The sequence below is a fragment of the Heptranchias perlo genome, chromosome 9 (genome assembly GCF_035084215.1).
Source record: "Heptranchias perlo isolate sHepPer1 chromosome 9, sHepPer1.hap1, whole genome shotgun sequence".
Lineage (NCBI taxonomy): Eukaryota > Metazoa > Chordata > Chondrichthyes > Hexanchiformes > Hexanchidae > Heptranchias > Heptranchias perlo.
Genome location: NC_090333.1, coordinates 86,422,472 through 86,439,242, shown reverse-complemented (window position 1 = coordinate 86,439,242; position 16,771 = coordinate 86,422,472). Strand labels below are relative to the sequence as shown.

The 16,771-nt window shown below is 49.9% G+C and overlaps 1 protein-coding gene across 1 annotated transcript in view; it reads right to left on the bottom strand.

Annotated features, from left to right (window-relative positions):
• Positions 1-16,771, bottom strand: part of tnr (tenascin R (restrictin, janusin)) — a 349,786-nt gene that overhangs the window by 88,280 nt on the left and 244,735 nt on the right. Inside the window, exon 17 of the mRNA XM_067989625.1 lies at positions 7,271-7,422. Within this exon, the coding sequence (XP_067845726.1) occupies positions 7,271-7,422 (152 nt within the window). The remainder of the gene's footprint in view (positions 1-7,270; positions 7,423-16,771) is intronic.

Sequence of the window (16,771 nt, the reverse complement as noted above, 5' to 3'; positions counted from 1 at the left end):
TTCCATCACCTCCGACGCTCTGCTCACATCCCCAATCACGAGACGATTGCAAGATGGAGCTTTACTCTGTATCTAACCCGTGCTGTACCTGTCCTGGGAGTGTTTGATGGGACAGTGTGGAGGGAGCTTTACTCTGTATCTAACCCCGTGCTGTACCTGCCCTGGGAGTGTTTGATGGGACAGTGTAGAGGGAGCTTTACTCTGTATCTAACCCGTGCTGGACCTGCCCTGGGAGTGTTTGATGGGACAGTGTAGAGGGAGCTTTACTCTGTATCTAACCCGTGCTGTACCTGCTCTGGGAGTGCTTGATGGGACAGTGTAGAGGGAGCTTTACTCTGTATCTAACCCGTGCTGGACCTGCCCTGGGAGTGTTTGATGGGACAGTGTAGAGGGAGCTTTACTCTGTATCTAACCCGTGCTGTACCTGTCCTGGGAGTCACCAGCTGCAGCAATGTGGCACGAACCTGGGTCCAGTGCAGGAAGAGATTTAATGACCTAACCAGGTCAGGCAAAGTGAGTAGAATTACGCATTCTCCCACACTCAGTCTTCCACATCACCTCCACCACCACACAACTCCTTCTGCACTGCCACCACAAGGCTCTCGCATCACTCCTCACATCCACTCAACCACCATCCTCACCTTGCCTGCACGTACTCACCGCCCCTGTCCCCATTCAAACACTACCACGCAACCCAATCCTCATACAATATCATGGCTATGTTGCACATGCACCCTCCCATGCATCTCCCTCACTCTCAACCCCACCCACACCAATGCATGCAGTGTCTCACCATGCAAACATCACTCAATCACGCCTCTGTGTTTTGCCTTGATAGGAGAAGAGATGCCAGAATGCCCGGGAGAGGGCACGGGCCGGAGGGGGCCCGCCACACCAGGTGGTCCTAACGGACACGGAGCAGCAGGCATTGGAGATCAGCCGCACGCTGGAGTGCCTGTCCGTGGCGGATGCCGAGGCTGGGATTGCACAAACGGCCGGTGACAGAAAGCTAACACTCAGCACTCATGATAGCGAATGATCTTAACATCACTTGGCATCTGCAGCACCTCAACATCTGTCCACATGCCTAATATTGCTTTCTGTTCTCTTGCAGGGCCATCTGCGAGCGCCGTGACCGTGGAGGGCGATTCCTCAGAGGACCTGCCGGTCTCTGGGGGTCCATCGTCACATCTGAGCCAGCCATCCACCAGCGCAGATACACACACCTCGGTGGGTCCCCGTCCTCACTTAGTTGGGCTTGCACATGGTGAGTCACCACGCACATATGAGCATGAGCAGACCCTGGTGGCAGGGGCAGCCGTGGAGAGTCCGTGTCGGTGGGAGCACTCTTCTCCAGGCTCTGCTCAGCTGGACCCAGATGCTGAACCCTGGGGGCCAGCCGTGAAAAGGAGAGTCGTCGAGGGGCAGCAGCACATTGCCAAGGTGCTGGAACAAGAGAGAGTCTAACCACCTCCCCTTGACATTCAACGGCATTACCATCGCCGAATCCCCCACCATCAACATCCTGGGGGTCACCATTGACCAGAAACTTAACTGGACCAGCCATATAAATACTGTGGCTACGAGAGCAGGTCAGAGGCTGGGTATTCTGCGGCGAGTGACTCACCTCCTGACTCCCCAAAGCCTTTCCACCATCTACAAGGCACAAGTCAGGAGTGTGATGGAATACTCTCCACATGCCTGGATGAGTGCAGGTCCAACAACACTCAAGAAGCTCGACACCATCCAAGATAAAGCAGCCCGCTTGATTGGCACCCCATCCACCACCCTAAACATTCACTCCCTTCATCACCGGTGCACAGTGGCTGCAGTGTGCACCATCCACAGGATGCACTGCAGCAACTCGCCAAGGCTTCTTCGACAGCACCTCCCAAACCCGCGACCTCTACCACCTAGAAGGACAAGAGCAGCAGGTACATGGGAACAACACCACCTGCACGTTCCCCTCCAAGTCACACACCTTCCCGACTTGGAAATATATCGCCGTTCCTTCATTGTCGCTGGGTCAAAATCCTGGAACTCCCTTCCCAACAGCACTGTGGGAGAACCGTCACCACACGGACTGCAGCGGTTCAAGAAGGCGGCTCACCATCACCTTCTCAAGGGCAATTAGGGATGGGCAATAAATGCCGGCCTTGCCAGCGACGCCCACATCCCATGAACGAATAAAAAAAAAGAACAGTTGCCACGCGCACTCTCCACAATCGCGCAGAGGATGGAGGAGTCCAACTCCTGCATGAGGGGAATGGTGGCACAGGTACAGGAGGGTATCTCCGAGATAGTGTCGCAGGGATGTGAAGGCATCTCTGAGATAGTGTCGCGGGTGGGTGCGGGACTGTCTGCAGTGGAGGAAAGGCTAGCCTCCCTCGAGCGTCAAACACGGCTCAACAAGAGTCCATTCAGGCCCTGACAACAGCTGTTTGGATTCAGGGTGAGCAACATTCTGCCGCCTTAAACAGGCTGACAGATACTTTACAGGTGGCCTTGCAAGGCCTCACACATGTCCTCCAAACTGTTGCCCAGCAGGGTGGAAGGAGTGATGTGGGCCTGGGCCACGAGAGGGATGATGGTGAAAGGGGACATGGAAGTGGGGACACCACTCAAAGCACTCCCACGTCTCACCTGTTGCCCCCCTCTCAACCAGTACCCACAATGCTGCCTCCTCTCCAGGTGGCCGAGTCTGCCCCTGCACAGGTGCAGGTGGAGCAGTCTTTGGAGGGGCCCTCACGGGCACCCAAACCCAGAGCATCTCATCGGTCAGGGCATGGATAAGAGCAACCTGCCACTATCTCTGCTGCAGCCACACGGGTAGCACCACGTGGGGGTTCCTAGAAACGCAAGGCAAAGGTTTTGGGAGCACAAAGGGAATGCACAAGGGTGTCTGACGATTTGTCATATTTTTCATTTATATTTGTTTTGTTTCACATGCACAATAAATATTATTATCACCACTACTGCCACGTCTTGCCCATTCTGGACTGGCTTGTGGAATAGGTCCCTTTCATGGGGTTCACCATGAACACCCACACCTGATGCCACCCATTGTGTCACTGCAGAGTGGGTGTAGGTGTATTTGAAGGGCTCTTTTGTGCAGACGACTGAGAGACGTCGGCGATGTCCCCGGTTGCACCCTGGAAGGACGTGGAGGAGAAGTTGTTGAGGGCAGTGGTGACTTTGACAGCGACAGGTAAGAAGATGGTGCTCGGGCCAGCCGGGAGCAGCTCGGCATGAAGGAGGCTGCAGATGTCCACGACTACATGTCGAGTGACTCTGAGCCTCCGTGTGCACTGCTGCTCAGAGAGGTCCAGGAGGCTGAGCAGCAGTGCGTGTGGCGAGGGTAGTGCCCTCTGCGACGCATCTCTCTCTGCGGTTGCCCTCCCTCCTGCTGTGCAGGTGGATGTGTCACAGCACTCTGTTGTGGAGCTCCACGTGTCAGAGGTGGACGGCGTGGATGGCGAGGCTGGTGATGCTGTTCGCCCTCCGAGGAGGTCATGACTGCAGCTACGGCGGCCCCCATCCGGGAGATGTACATCTGAGGGGGTCCGCAAGGTACATGTCTCCGGACCCCGAGGTAAATGTGCATGTTGGTGAATTTGATTGTTAGGGGGAGGGTGGTGGAGGCCAAACTTTGTCCAAAGTGACAGAGCGGCCTCCTGCAATGAGTGAGGGTCTCCCCCACACACCTGTCAAATGGACCTTTGCAGCTGCCACAGGCTGATGGCTGCAACACGTCCATTTGAACTGGGAGTGTTTCCCCCCAGTGTGGGAAACAGTCTCAGTTAATTTCAAAATCCCACCCCTCCTAAAATATCAGGTCGATCAGGTCTGTAAACGACCTGAAATACCTGTTCAATTACTTTAAGTGGCACCAAAACCGGTGGGAGTCCCACATGCGGGGGCTGCACGCAGGTCAGTGCGTCACTGGACCCGCCCCGGGAATCCCCGATTTTCACAGCCCACCCCCCCGCCAGGAACGTACCCGATCGCTGGTGTGAAAATCGAGCCCTGGGTGTCTATAATAGGAACCAGTTCTATTCACAGCAATGACATCAATCACCCAGATGACAGAAAATTAAGTTGATAATAAAAGTTGGCCGTGTTGAAACATTTGAAGCTGTGCCCAGGGCAACTGCTGCACGAACAGTGTCCCTATGGACACAGAATCAGTGGGTTATGTCAGAATTCATTCCCCTGGTTGCCTGAGACTGGCTGTGTTGTATTTGAGTGCAGAGAACGGCCCTTTTCTTAGAATCACAGAAAGGTTACAGCATGGAAGGAGGCCATTCAGCCCATTGAGTCTGCAAGAGCAATCCAGCGAGTCCCACTCCCCCGCCCTTTCCCCGTAGCCCTGCAAATTTTTTCCTTTCAAGTACCCAGTTCCCTTTTGAAGGCAATGATTGAATCTGCCTCCACCACCCCCTCGGGCAGTGCATTCCAGATCCTAACCACTCGCTGTGTAAAAAAGTTTTTCCTCATGTCACCTTTGATTCTTTTGCCAATCACCTTTAAATCTGTGTCCTCTGGTCATTGACCCTTCCACCAATGGGAACAGTTTCTCTCTATCTACTCTGTCTGGACCCTTCATGATTTTGAATACCTCGATCAAATCTCCTCGCAACTGTCTCTGTTCCAAGGAGAACAACCCCAGCTTCTCCAGTCTATCCACGTAACTAAAGTCCCTCATCCCTGGAATCATTCCAGTAAATCTCTTCTGCACCCTCTCTAAGGCCTTCACATCTTTCCTGAAGTGCGGTGCCCAGAACCCCTCTTACCACCCGTTTACTGTTTACATGCCTGTTTAAAGACTTTTGGATTCCTTTCTATGTTGGCCGCCAGTCTATTCTCATACTCTCTCTTTGCCCCTCTTATTTCCTTTTTCACTTCCCCTCTGAACTTTCTATATTGAGAAAGGCATGGCTGTTAGGGAACTTGGGGAAATAAATAGTGATGTCTTGAGGAGTGTACATATTACAGAGAGGGAGGTGCTGGAAGTCTTAACGCGCATCAAGGTAGATAAATCTCCGGGACCTGATGAAATGTATCCCAGGACGTTATGGGAGGTTAGGGAGGAAATTGCGGGTCCCCTAGCAGAGATATTTGAATCATCCACCGCTACAGGTGAGGTGCCTGAAGATTGGAGGGTAGCAAATGTTGTGCCTTTGTTTAAGAAGGGCGGCAGGGAAAAGCCTGGGAACTACAGACCGGTGAGCCTGACATCTGTAGTGGGTAAGTTGTTGGAGGGTATTCTGAGGGACAGAATCTACAGGCATTTGGAGAGGCAGGGACTAATTAGGAACAGTCAGCATGGTTTTGTGAGAGGAAAATCATGTCTCACGAATTTGATTGAGTTTTTTGAAGGGGTAACCAAGAAGATAGATGAGGGCTGTGCAGTAGACGTGGTCTACATGGACTTCAGCAAAGCCTTTGACAAGGTACCGCATGGTAGGTTGTTACATAAGGTTAAATCTCATGGGATCCAAGGTGAGGTAGCCAATTGGATACAAAATTGGCTTGACGACAGAAGACAGAGCGTGGTTGTCGAGGGTTATTTTTCAAACTGGATGCCTGTGTCCAGCGGTGTGCCTCAGGGATCGGTGCTGGGTCCGCTGTTATTTGTTATTTATATTAATGATTTGGATGAGAATTTAGGAGGAATGGTTAGTAAGTTTGCAGATGACACCAAGATTGGTGGCATTGTGGACAGTGAAGAAGGTTATCTAGGATTGCAACGGGATCTTGATAAATTGGGCCAGTGGGCCGATGAATGGCAGATGGAGTTTAATTTAGATAAATGTGAGGTGATGCATTTTGGTAGATCGAATCGGGCCAGGACCTACTCCGTTAATGGTAGGGCGTTGGGGAGAGTTATAGAACAAAGAGATCTAGGAGTACAGGTTCATAGCTCCTTGAAGGTGGAGTCACAGGTGGATAGGGTGGTGAAGAAGGCATTCGGCATGCTTGGTTTCATTGGTCAGAACATTGAATGCAGGAGTTGGGATGTCTTGTTGAAGTTGTACAGGGCATTGGTGAGGCCACACTTGGAGTACTGTGTACAGTTCTGGTCACCCTATTATAGAAAGGATATTATTAAACTAGAAAGAGTGCAGAAAAGATTTACTAGGATGCTACCGGGACTTGATGGTTTGACTTATAGGGAGAGGTTAGACAGACTGGGACTTTTTTCCCTGGAGAGTAGGAGGTTAAGGGGTGATCTTATAGAAGTCTATAAAATAATGAGGGGCATCGATAAGGTCGATAGTCAAAATCTTTTCCCAAAGGTAGGGGAGTCTATAACGAGGGGGCATAGATTTAAGGTGAGAGGGGAGAGATACAAAAGGGTCCAGAGGGGCAATTTTTTCACTCAAAGGGTGGTGAGTGTCTGGAACAAGCTGCCAGAGGCAGTAGTAGAGGCGGGTACAATTTTGTCTTTTAAAAAGCATTTGGACAGTTACATGGGTAAGATGGGTATAGAGGGATATGGGCCAAGTGCAGGCAATTGGGACTAGCTTAGTGGTATAAACTGGGCGACATGGACATGTTGGGCCGAAGGGCCTGTTTCCATGTTGTAACTTCTATGATTCTATGATTCAGCATGGTTCTCACTTGTGTTATCAACCTGACATCTGTCATATGCCCCTTTTTCCCGTTTCATCTTACTCACTATCTCTTTCATTACCCAGCGAGCTCTGGCTTTAGTTGTCCCACCTTTCCCCCTTGTGGGAGTTACTTCAGTGTTTCCCAGCACCTGCGTGGCCCCGAGTTAACTGCGTCTAGCGTCCCCTGAACTTTCCGACACTGTTCCTCAACCTTAAGGCCCCTTGCTCCACCTCACGTCCTCACAGTCTTGAGTCCCAGATTCATGGCACCATCTCCTGTTCCAACAATTCTTTGCCAGAACCTTAACACAATTGGATTCTTCACCTCCCATAGTTTTCCCTTCCACCAACAATCTTCAGGCTTTTGATACTCAGTGTCACCTGGTACGTAGCCATTGCTTCCCAATTGACCTCATCTCGTGTCCTGCTCTTCTCAGCCTGGGCAACATTTGGGCTTTCGCCCTTCACCTAGGCTTTCTCAATAAGGAAGTGTGGGAAAACATGAGTGGATTCAGGAGCCAACAGGAACATGGCAGCTGGACATAAGTCTTCATCTAACACAAGTGAGGATCTTCTAAAAGAGAGTGTGAGATGTACAGTTCCAGGTCCAGTCGCAATGTCATTGTACGATTAGCACAGGAAGTGATACTTACAGTCCAGCCCCCACTGTCAGTAGTCATGTCGCAGAAGACTTGCATACTTTGCTGTGGCTCTCCATTGATGTAGATGGTATAGATGCCATTGATGGTGTCTCCGTTGAGAAGGTGCTGAGTGCAGTCCCACGGGTATGGGTAGAGGCGGCTCACTACAGTACAAAAAACAACATATCAAGAGAAGCAGGACTGGGGAGGACAAGGCATCGCGACAGTGAGATCATCCACCCAAACTCACCCGGCTCCTCAAACTCCAGTAACACCAATGGCAGCAGTGAGAACCCTTGAACATACCTATTCAACGACCCCAACCCAAACAATCCCACTGAACCCCCACCAAGGAGTGAATGAACGCAGGTCTGGACACTACACAGTGTTCACCTGTGAAACCAGACCTGCTATCATCTCATCCATCCTCATTTAACAATCTGATTCCCAAACTTTCCTCCCATTTTCCACCCCTCACCAAAGGCATTTTGTAATGAGTAATATTGGCGTCCATTGAATGTCAATTGGGGTTCTTTTGGTATTTGTATTGGGGCAATACTGGGGTTCAATAAAGTTTGCAATGGGTGATATTAGGGCTCATTGGTCATAGAATCATAAAATCATAGAATCTTACAGCCTGTGCTGGCTCTTTGAAAGATCTATCCAATTAGTCCCACTCCCCCGCTCTTTCCTCATAGTCCTATGTATTTTTCCCCTTCGAGTATTTATCCAATTCCCTTTTGAAAGTTATTATTGAATCTGCTTCCAACGCCCTTTTGGCACATTCCAGATCATCACAACTCACTGCGTAAAAAAATGTTTCCTCATCTCCCCTCTGGTTCTTTTGCCGATCACCTTCAATCTGTATCCTCTGGTTACCGACCCTTCTCCCACTGGAAACAGTTTCTCCTTATTTACTCTAGCAAAACCCTTCATGATCAAATCTCCCCTGAACCTTCTCTGTTCTAAGGAGAACAATCCCAGCTTCTCCAGTCTATCCATAAAACTGAAGTCCCTCATCCCTGGAATCACTCTAGTAAATCTCCTCTGCTCCCTCTCTAAGGCCTTCACATCTTTCCTAAAGTGCGGTGCCCAGAATTGGACACAATACTCCAGCCGAGACCTAACCAGTGTTTATAAAGGTTTAGCATAACTTCCTTGCTTTTGTACTCTGTGCCTCTATTAATAAATCCCAGGATCCCATTTGCTTTTTTAACAGCCTTCTCAACCTGTCCTGTCACCTTCAGTGATTTGTGTACATAAACCCCCAGGTCTCTCTGTTCCTGCACCCCCTTTAAAATTGTACCATTTAGTTTATATTGCCTCTCCTTATTCTTCCTAACAAAATGTATCACTTCACACTTCTCTGTGTTAAATTTCATCTGCCATGTGTCCGCCCATTTCACCAGTCTGCCTCTGTCTCCTGAAGTCTGTTACTATCCTCCACATTGTTTACTACATTTCCGGGTTTTGTGTCATCTGCAAACTTTGAAATTATACCCTCTATACCCAAGTCCGGATCATTAATATATATCAAAAAGAGCAGTGGTCCTAATACTGACCCCTGGGGGACACCACTGTATACTTCCCTCCAGTCTGAAAAACAACCGTTCACCACTACTCTCTGCTTTCTGTCCCTTAGCCTATTTTGTATCCATGCTGCCACTGTCCCTTTAATCCCATGGGCTTTAATTCTGCTAATAAGTTAATTTATCCAATTCCCTTTTGAAAGCTATTATTGAATCTGCTTCCACCATCTTTTGAGGCAGTGAATTCCAGATCATCACAACTCGTTGCGTAAAAAAATTTCTCCTCATCTCCACCCTGGATTTTTTGCCAATTATCTTAAATCTGTGTCTCTGGTTACCGACCCTCAACAACCAGCTGCATTTATATAGCGACTTTAACATAGTAAAACGTCCCAAGGTGCTTCACAGGAGTGTTATCAAATAAAATTCGTCACTGAGTCACATCAGGAGATATCGACCCGGAACTTGCTCCTAAAATAACACAGAGCCGAACGGTGCTCACCGTTATTTCAGGGCAAAGGGAAGGGGAAATTCTGGCGAGCTCACACCTGCAGTCAAATGCACAAATCCAGAAACTGTTCCAGCAGATTACCTGCTGGTTTGAACACTGCGTGGACAGGGGGACACTGGTGAATGAATGGTCCAGTGCACTGGTTTGAACATTGCGTGGACAGGGGGTCTCACTGGTGAATGAATGGTCCAGTGCACTGGTTTGAACACTGTGTGGACAGGGGGCCACTGGTGAATGAATGGTCCAGTGCACTGGTTTGAACATTGCGTGGACAGGGGGTCTCACTGGTGAATGAATGGTCCAGTGCACTGGTTTGAACACTGTGTGGACAGAGGGCCTCACTGTTGAATGAATGGTCCAGTGCACTGGTTTGAACACTGTGTGGACAGGGGGTCTCACTGGTGAATGAATGGTCCAGTGCACTGGTTTGAACACTGTGTGGACAGGGGGTCACTGGTGAATGAATGGTCCAGTGCACTGGTTTGAACATTGCGTGGACAGGGGGTCTCACTGATGAATGAATGGACCAGTGCACTGGTTTGAACATTGCGTGGACAGGGGGTCTCACTGGTGAATGAATGGACCAGTGCACTGGTTTGAACACTGTGTGGACAGAGGGTCACTGGTGAATGAATGGTCCAGTGCTCTGGTTTGAACACTGTGTGGACAGAGGGCCTCACTGGTGAATGAATGGTCCAGTGCACTGGTTTGAACACTGTGTGGACAGGGGGCCACTGGTGAATGAATGGTCCAGTGCACTGGTTTGAACACTGTGTGGACAGAGGGTCACTGGTGAATGAATGGTCCAGTGCACTGGTTTGAACACTGTGTGGACAGAGGGCCTCACTGGTGAATGAATGGTCCAGTGCACTGGTTTGAACACTGTGTGGACAGGGGGTCTCACTGGTGAATGAATGGTCCAGTGCTCTGGTTTGAACACTGTGTGGACAGAGGGCCACTGGTGAATGAATGGTCCAGTGCACTGGTTTGAACACTGTGTGGACAGGGGGTCTCACTGGTGAATGAATGGTCCAGTGCTCTGGTTTGAACACTGTGTGGACAGAGGGCCACTGGTGAATGAATGGTCCAGTGCACTGGTTTGAACACTGCGTGGACAGGTGGTCTCACTGGTGAATGAATGGTCCAGTGCACTGGTTTGAACACTGCGTGGACAGGTGGTCTCACTGGTGAATGAATGGTCCAGTGCACTGGTTTGAACACTGCGTGGACAGGTGGTCTCACTGGTGAATGAATGGTCCAGTGCACAGTTGCTGCACCGCCCAGCTGGAAACAAATTAATCCACACAGGAAAAGTTACACTGGGCTTTTTAGGTCTTAACAAACTTTTAACGGCATGGTAAGTCTGAATGATGGCCAAACATTCTCTCTGGCACTGAAAATTAACTTTTACAAGTGTGCAGTCTCATTCCTTCCAATTTTAATTGTTGGAGATTTAAAAAACAAAACATTTAAATTTTTTAAAACTTTTTATTTCTGTCTCTTTTTTCTCTGTCTATTAATTCAATTGTAAACAATTTTACAACACCAAGTTATAGTCCAGCAATTTTATTTTAAATTCACAAGCTTTCGGAGATTTTCTCCTTCCTCAGGCAAATGTTTTTTCATATTAATTCAATGTTTCTTACCCCCTCTTTCACTTTGTCTGACTGAATTTACATTGAATTTACTGGTGTCGTTTTCACATCCTCGTTCTAACTCTGCGAGGCTTGTCAAGGATGCTTCAAGCTGATTGGTTGAGGGGACAGAGTGATCTTTTCCCCACCCTCACAGCTCACAGATTCCCGGGAGAGGACGCTGCACTTTTTGCATTTGAATAGTTGAGTCTGGAGGTAATAAAGGCACGGATGAGGGTTTCTGCAGCAGATGAGCTGAGGCAGGGGCGGAGACGGGCGATGTTACGGAGGTGGATGCAGGCGGTCTTGGTGATGGAGTGGATATGGGGTCAGAAGTTCATCTCGGGGTTAAATAGGACGCCAAGGTTGTGAACAGTCTGGTTCAGCCTCAGACAGTAGCCAGGGAGAGGGATGGAGTCAGTGTCTCGGGAACGGAGTTTGTGGCGGGGACTGAAGACAATGGCTTCGGTCTTCCCAATATTTGGAGGAAATTTTTGCTCATCCAGTCCTGGATGTCGGACAGGCAGTGTGACAAATGGGAGGGAGTGGAGGGGTCGAGAGAGGTGGGGGTGAGGGAGAGCTGGGTGTCGTCAGTGTACATGTGGAACCTGACATTGTGCTTTCAGATGAAAGATGATGAGAAATAGGAGGAGGTCAAGGATAGATCCTTGTGGGGGGGGGCTCCAGAGGTAACGGTGCGGCAGTGGGAAGAGAAGCCATTGCAGGAGATTCTCTGGTTACGACTGGGTAACAATGGAACCAGGTGAGGGCAGTCCCACCCAGCTGGACGATGGAGGAGAGGGGTTGGAGGGGGATGGTGTGGTCAAACATGTCACAGGCTGCGGACAGGTGGGGAAGGATGAGGAGGGAGAGTTTACCACGGTCTCAGTCACAGAGCATGTCATTGGTGACTTTGATAAGGGCCGTTTGTAATTGGATGACATTGTTCATTACAGTTTGTGATGGCCTAATTTGTAATAGGGTGATATTGTTCATTACATTTTGTGATAGGGTAATTTGTCAGAGGATGACATTGTTCATTACAGTTTGTGATGTGGTGATTTGTAATAGGGTGAGATTGTTCATTACAGATTGCTATGGGGATATTTGTAATAGGATGACATCGATCATTAGTTTGTGACAGCTTGATTTGTAATTGGATGACATTCATCATTGCAGTTTGTGATGGGTGATTTGTAATAAGGTGATATTGTTCTTACAGTTTCTGATGGGGTGATTTTTGATCGGATGACATTATTCATTGCAGGGTTCGACTGAGTTTGTAATCTTTGCTCAGGTCACAGTCTCAATCCATTTTAGAAGCCTTGCATTGAGAGATACAGTTATGGATCTGTTTGTCAAAATCAAAATTGTACGGCCTTATAGAATGTTAAACATTACACACAGACTGGAACACCGAGATACTCTGACACGAAGACCATAGGGCCATTTGTTTAGTTAATATTGGGTATGATTAAGACTTGTAATGGTTTTAATCAATTTTATTTTTTTATTTAAGAAAGATTTTAAAATTCTCATCCTTGTTTTCAAATCCCTCCATGGCCCTCGCCCCTCCCTATCTCTGTAACCTCCTCCAGCCCTACAACCCTCCGAGATCTCTGCGCTCCTCCAATTCTGGCCTCTTGCACATCCCCCGATTTTCATCGCTCCACCATTGGCGGCCGTGCCTTCAGCTGCCTCAGCCCTGAGCTCTGGAATTCCCTCCCTAAACCTCTCCCCGTCTCTCCACCTCTCTCTACTCCTTTAAGACACTCCTTAAAACCTACCTCTTTGACCAAGCTTTTGGTCACCTGTCCTAATATCTCCTTATGTGGCTCGGTGTGAAATTTTGTTCGATAATCGCTCCTCTGAAGCACCTCGGGGCGGTTTACTACATTAAAGGTGCTACATAAATGCAGGTTGCTGTTATTTAATAGAGTTGTGTTTGGTATATTTGTGGGTAATCTGAATCCCTGTGGAAAAACTCAGATTGAAGTGTGACGGTCACTCTCTCACAGGTTCACTCTGCTCCAACCTGTAGTGAACGAGGTGTGACGGTTACTCTCTCACAGGTTCACTCTGCACCAACCTGTAGTGAACGAGGTGTGACCGTCACTCTCTCACAGGCTCACTCTGCTCCTACCTGTAGTGAACGAGGTGTGACCGTCACTCTCTCACAGGCTCACTCTGCTCCTACCTGTAGTGAACGAGGTGTGACCGTCACTCTCTCACAGGCTCACTCTGCTCCTACCTGTAGTGAACGAGGTGTGACGGTCACTCTCTCACAGGCTCACTCTGCTCCTACCTGTAGTGAATGAGGTGTGACGGTCACTCTCTCACAGGTTCACTCTGCTCCTACCTGTAGTGAACGAGGTGTGACGGTCACTCTCTCACAGGCTCACTCTGCTCCTACCTGTAGTGAATGAGGTGTGACGGTCACTCTCTCACAGGTTCACTCTGCTCCTACCTGTAGTGAACGAGGTGTGACGGTCACTCTCTCACAGGCTCACTCTGCTCCTACCTGTAGTGAATGAGGTGTGACGGTCACTCTCTCACAGGTTCACTCTGCTCCTACCTGTAGTGAACGAGGTGTGACTGTCACTCTCTCACAGGTTCACTCTGCTCCGACCTGTCGTGAATGAGGTGTGACTGTCACTCTCTCACAGGTTCACTCTGCTCCTACCTGTAGTGAATGAGGTGTGACGGTCACTCTCTCACAGGTTCACTCTGCTCCGACCTGTCGTGAATGAGGTGTGACGGTCACTCTCTCACAGGCTCACTCTGCTCCTACCTGTAGTGAATGAGGTGTGACGGTCACTCTCTCACAGGTTCACTCTGCTCCTACCTGTAGTGAACGAGGTGTGACGGTTACTCTCTCACAGGTTCACTCTGCTCCTACCAGTGGTGAAGGATGTGTGACGGTCACTCTCTCACAGAATCACTCTGCTCCTACCTGTAGTGAACGAGGTGTGACGGTCATTCTCACAGGTTCACTCCGCTCCAACCTGGAGTGAACGAGGTGTGACGGTCACTCTCTCACAGGTTCACTCAGCTTCTACCTGTAGTGAACGAGGTGTGACGGTCACTCTCTCACAGGTTCACTCTGCTCCTACCTGCAGTGAATGAGGTGTGACGGTCACTCCCTCACAGAATCACTCTGCTCCTACCTGTAGTGAACGAGGTGTGACGGTCACTCCCTCACAGAATCACTCTGCTCCTACCTGTAGTGAACGAGGTGTGACGGTCACTCTCACAGGTTCACTCCGCTCCTACCTGTAGTGAACGAGGTGTGACGGTCACTCTCTCACAGGTTCACTCTGCTCCTACCTGTAGTGAACAAGGTGTGACGGTCACTCTCTCACAGGTTCACTCTGCTCCTACCTGTAGTGAACAAGGTGTGACGGTCACTCTCTCACAGGTTCACTCTGCTCCTACCTGTGGTGAAGGATGTGTGACGGTCACTCTCTCAAAGGCTCACTCTGCTCCGACCTGTAGTGAACGAGGTGTGACTGTCACTCTCTCACAGGTTCACAATGCTCCGACCTGTCGTGAATGAGGTGTGACTGTCACTCTCTCACAGGTTCACTCTGCTCCTACCTGTAGTGAATGAGGTGTGACGGTCACTCTCTCACAGGTTCACTCTGCTCCGACCTGTCGTGAATGAGGTGTGACGGTCACTCTCTCACAGGTTCACTCTGCTCCTACCTGTAGTGAACAAGGTGTGACGGTCACTCTCACAGGTTCACTCTGCTCCTCCCTGTAGTGAACGAGGTGTGACGGTCACTCTCTCACAGGTCACATTGCTTCGACCTGTAGTGATGGAGGTGTGACGGTCAACTCTCACAGGTTCACTCTGCTCCGACCTGTAGTGAATGAGGTGTGACTGTCACTCTCACAGGTTCACTCTGCTCCTACCTGTAGTGAATGAGGTGTGACGGTCAACTCTCACAGGTTCACTCTGCTCCGACCTGTAGTGAATGAGGTGTGACGGTCACTCTCTCACAGGTTCACTCTGCTCCTACATGTAGTGAACGAGGTGTGACGGTCACTCGCTCACAGGCTCACTCTGCTCCTACCTGTAGTGAACGAGGTGTGACGGTCACTCTCTCACAGGTTCAATCCGCTCCTACCGGTAGTGAACGAGGTGTGACGGTCACTCTCTCACAGGCTCACTCTGCTTCTACCTGTAGTGAACGAGGTGTGACGGTCACTCTCACAGGTTCACTCTGCTCCTACCTGTAGTGAATGAGATGTGACGGTCACTCTCACAGGTTCACTCTGCTCCAACCTGTAGTGAACGAGATGTGACGGTCACTCTCACAGGTTCACTCCGCTCCTACCTGTAGTAAACGAGGTGTGACGGTCACTCTCTCACAGGTTCACTCTGCTTCTACCTGTAGTGAACGAGGTGTGACGGTCACTCTCTCACAGGTTCACTCTGCTCCTACCTGTAGTGAATGAGGTGTGACTGTCACTCTCTCACACGTTCACTCTGCTCCTACCTGTAGTGAACGATGTGTGACAGTCACTCTCTCACAGGCTCACTCTGCTCCTACCTGTAGTGAACGAGGTGTGACGGTCACTCTCTCACAGGTTCACTCTGCTCCTACCTGTAGTGAACGAGGTGTGACGGTCACTCTATCACAGAATAACTCTGCTCCTACCTGTAGTGAACGAGGTGTGACGGTCACTCTCTCACAGGTTCACTCTGCTCCTACCTGTCGTGAACGAGGTGTGACGGTCACTCTCTCACAGGTTCACTCTGCTCCTACCTGCAGTGAATGAGGTGTGACGGTCACTCCCTCACAGAATCACTCTGCTCCTACCTGTAGTGAACGAGGTGTGACGGTCACTCCCTCACAGAATCACTCTGCTCCTACCTGTTGTGAACGAGGTATGATGGTCACTCTCTCACAGGTTCACTCTGCTCCTACCTGCAGTGAATGAGGTGTGACGGACACTCTCTCACAGGTTCACTCTGCTCCTACCTGTAGTGAATGAGGTGTGACGGTCACTCTCTCACAGGTTCACTCTGCTCCTACCTGTAGTGAATGAGGTGTGACGGACACTCTCTCACAGGTTCACTCTGCTCCTACCTGTAGTGAACGAGGTGTGACGGTCACTCTCTCACAGGTTCACTCTGCTCCTACCTGTTGTGAACGAGGTATGATGGTCACTCTCTCACAGGTTCACTCTGCTCCTACCTGTGGTGAACAAGGTGTGACTGTCACTCTCTCACAGGTTCACTCTGCTCCGACCTGTAGAGAATGAGGTGTGACGGTCACTCTCTCACAGGTTCACTCTGCTCCTACCTGTGGAGAACGAGGTGTGACGGTCACTCTCTCACAGGTTCACTCTGCTCCTACCTGTAGAGAACGAGGTGTGACGGTCACTCTCTCACAGAATCACTCTGCTCCTAACTGTAGTGAACGAGGTATGACGGTCACTCTCTCACAGAATCACTCTGCTCCTACCTGTAGTGAATGAGGTGTGACGGTCACTCTCACAGGTTCACTCCGCTCCTACCTGTAGTGAACGAGGTGTGACGGTCACTCTCACAGGTTCACTCTCACAGGTTCACTCTCACAGGTTCACTCTGCTCCTACCAGTAGTGAACGAGATGTGACGGTCACTCTCTCACAGGTTCACTCTGCTCCTACCAGTAGTGAACGAGATGTGACGGTCACACTCTCACAGGTTCACTCTGCTCCTACCTGTAGTGAACGAGGTGTGACGGTCACTCTCTCACAGGTTCACTCCGCTCCTACCTGTAGTGAACGAGGTGTGACGGTCACTCTCTCACAGGTTCACTCTGTTCCTACCTGTAGTTAACGAGGTG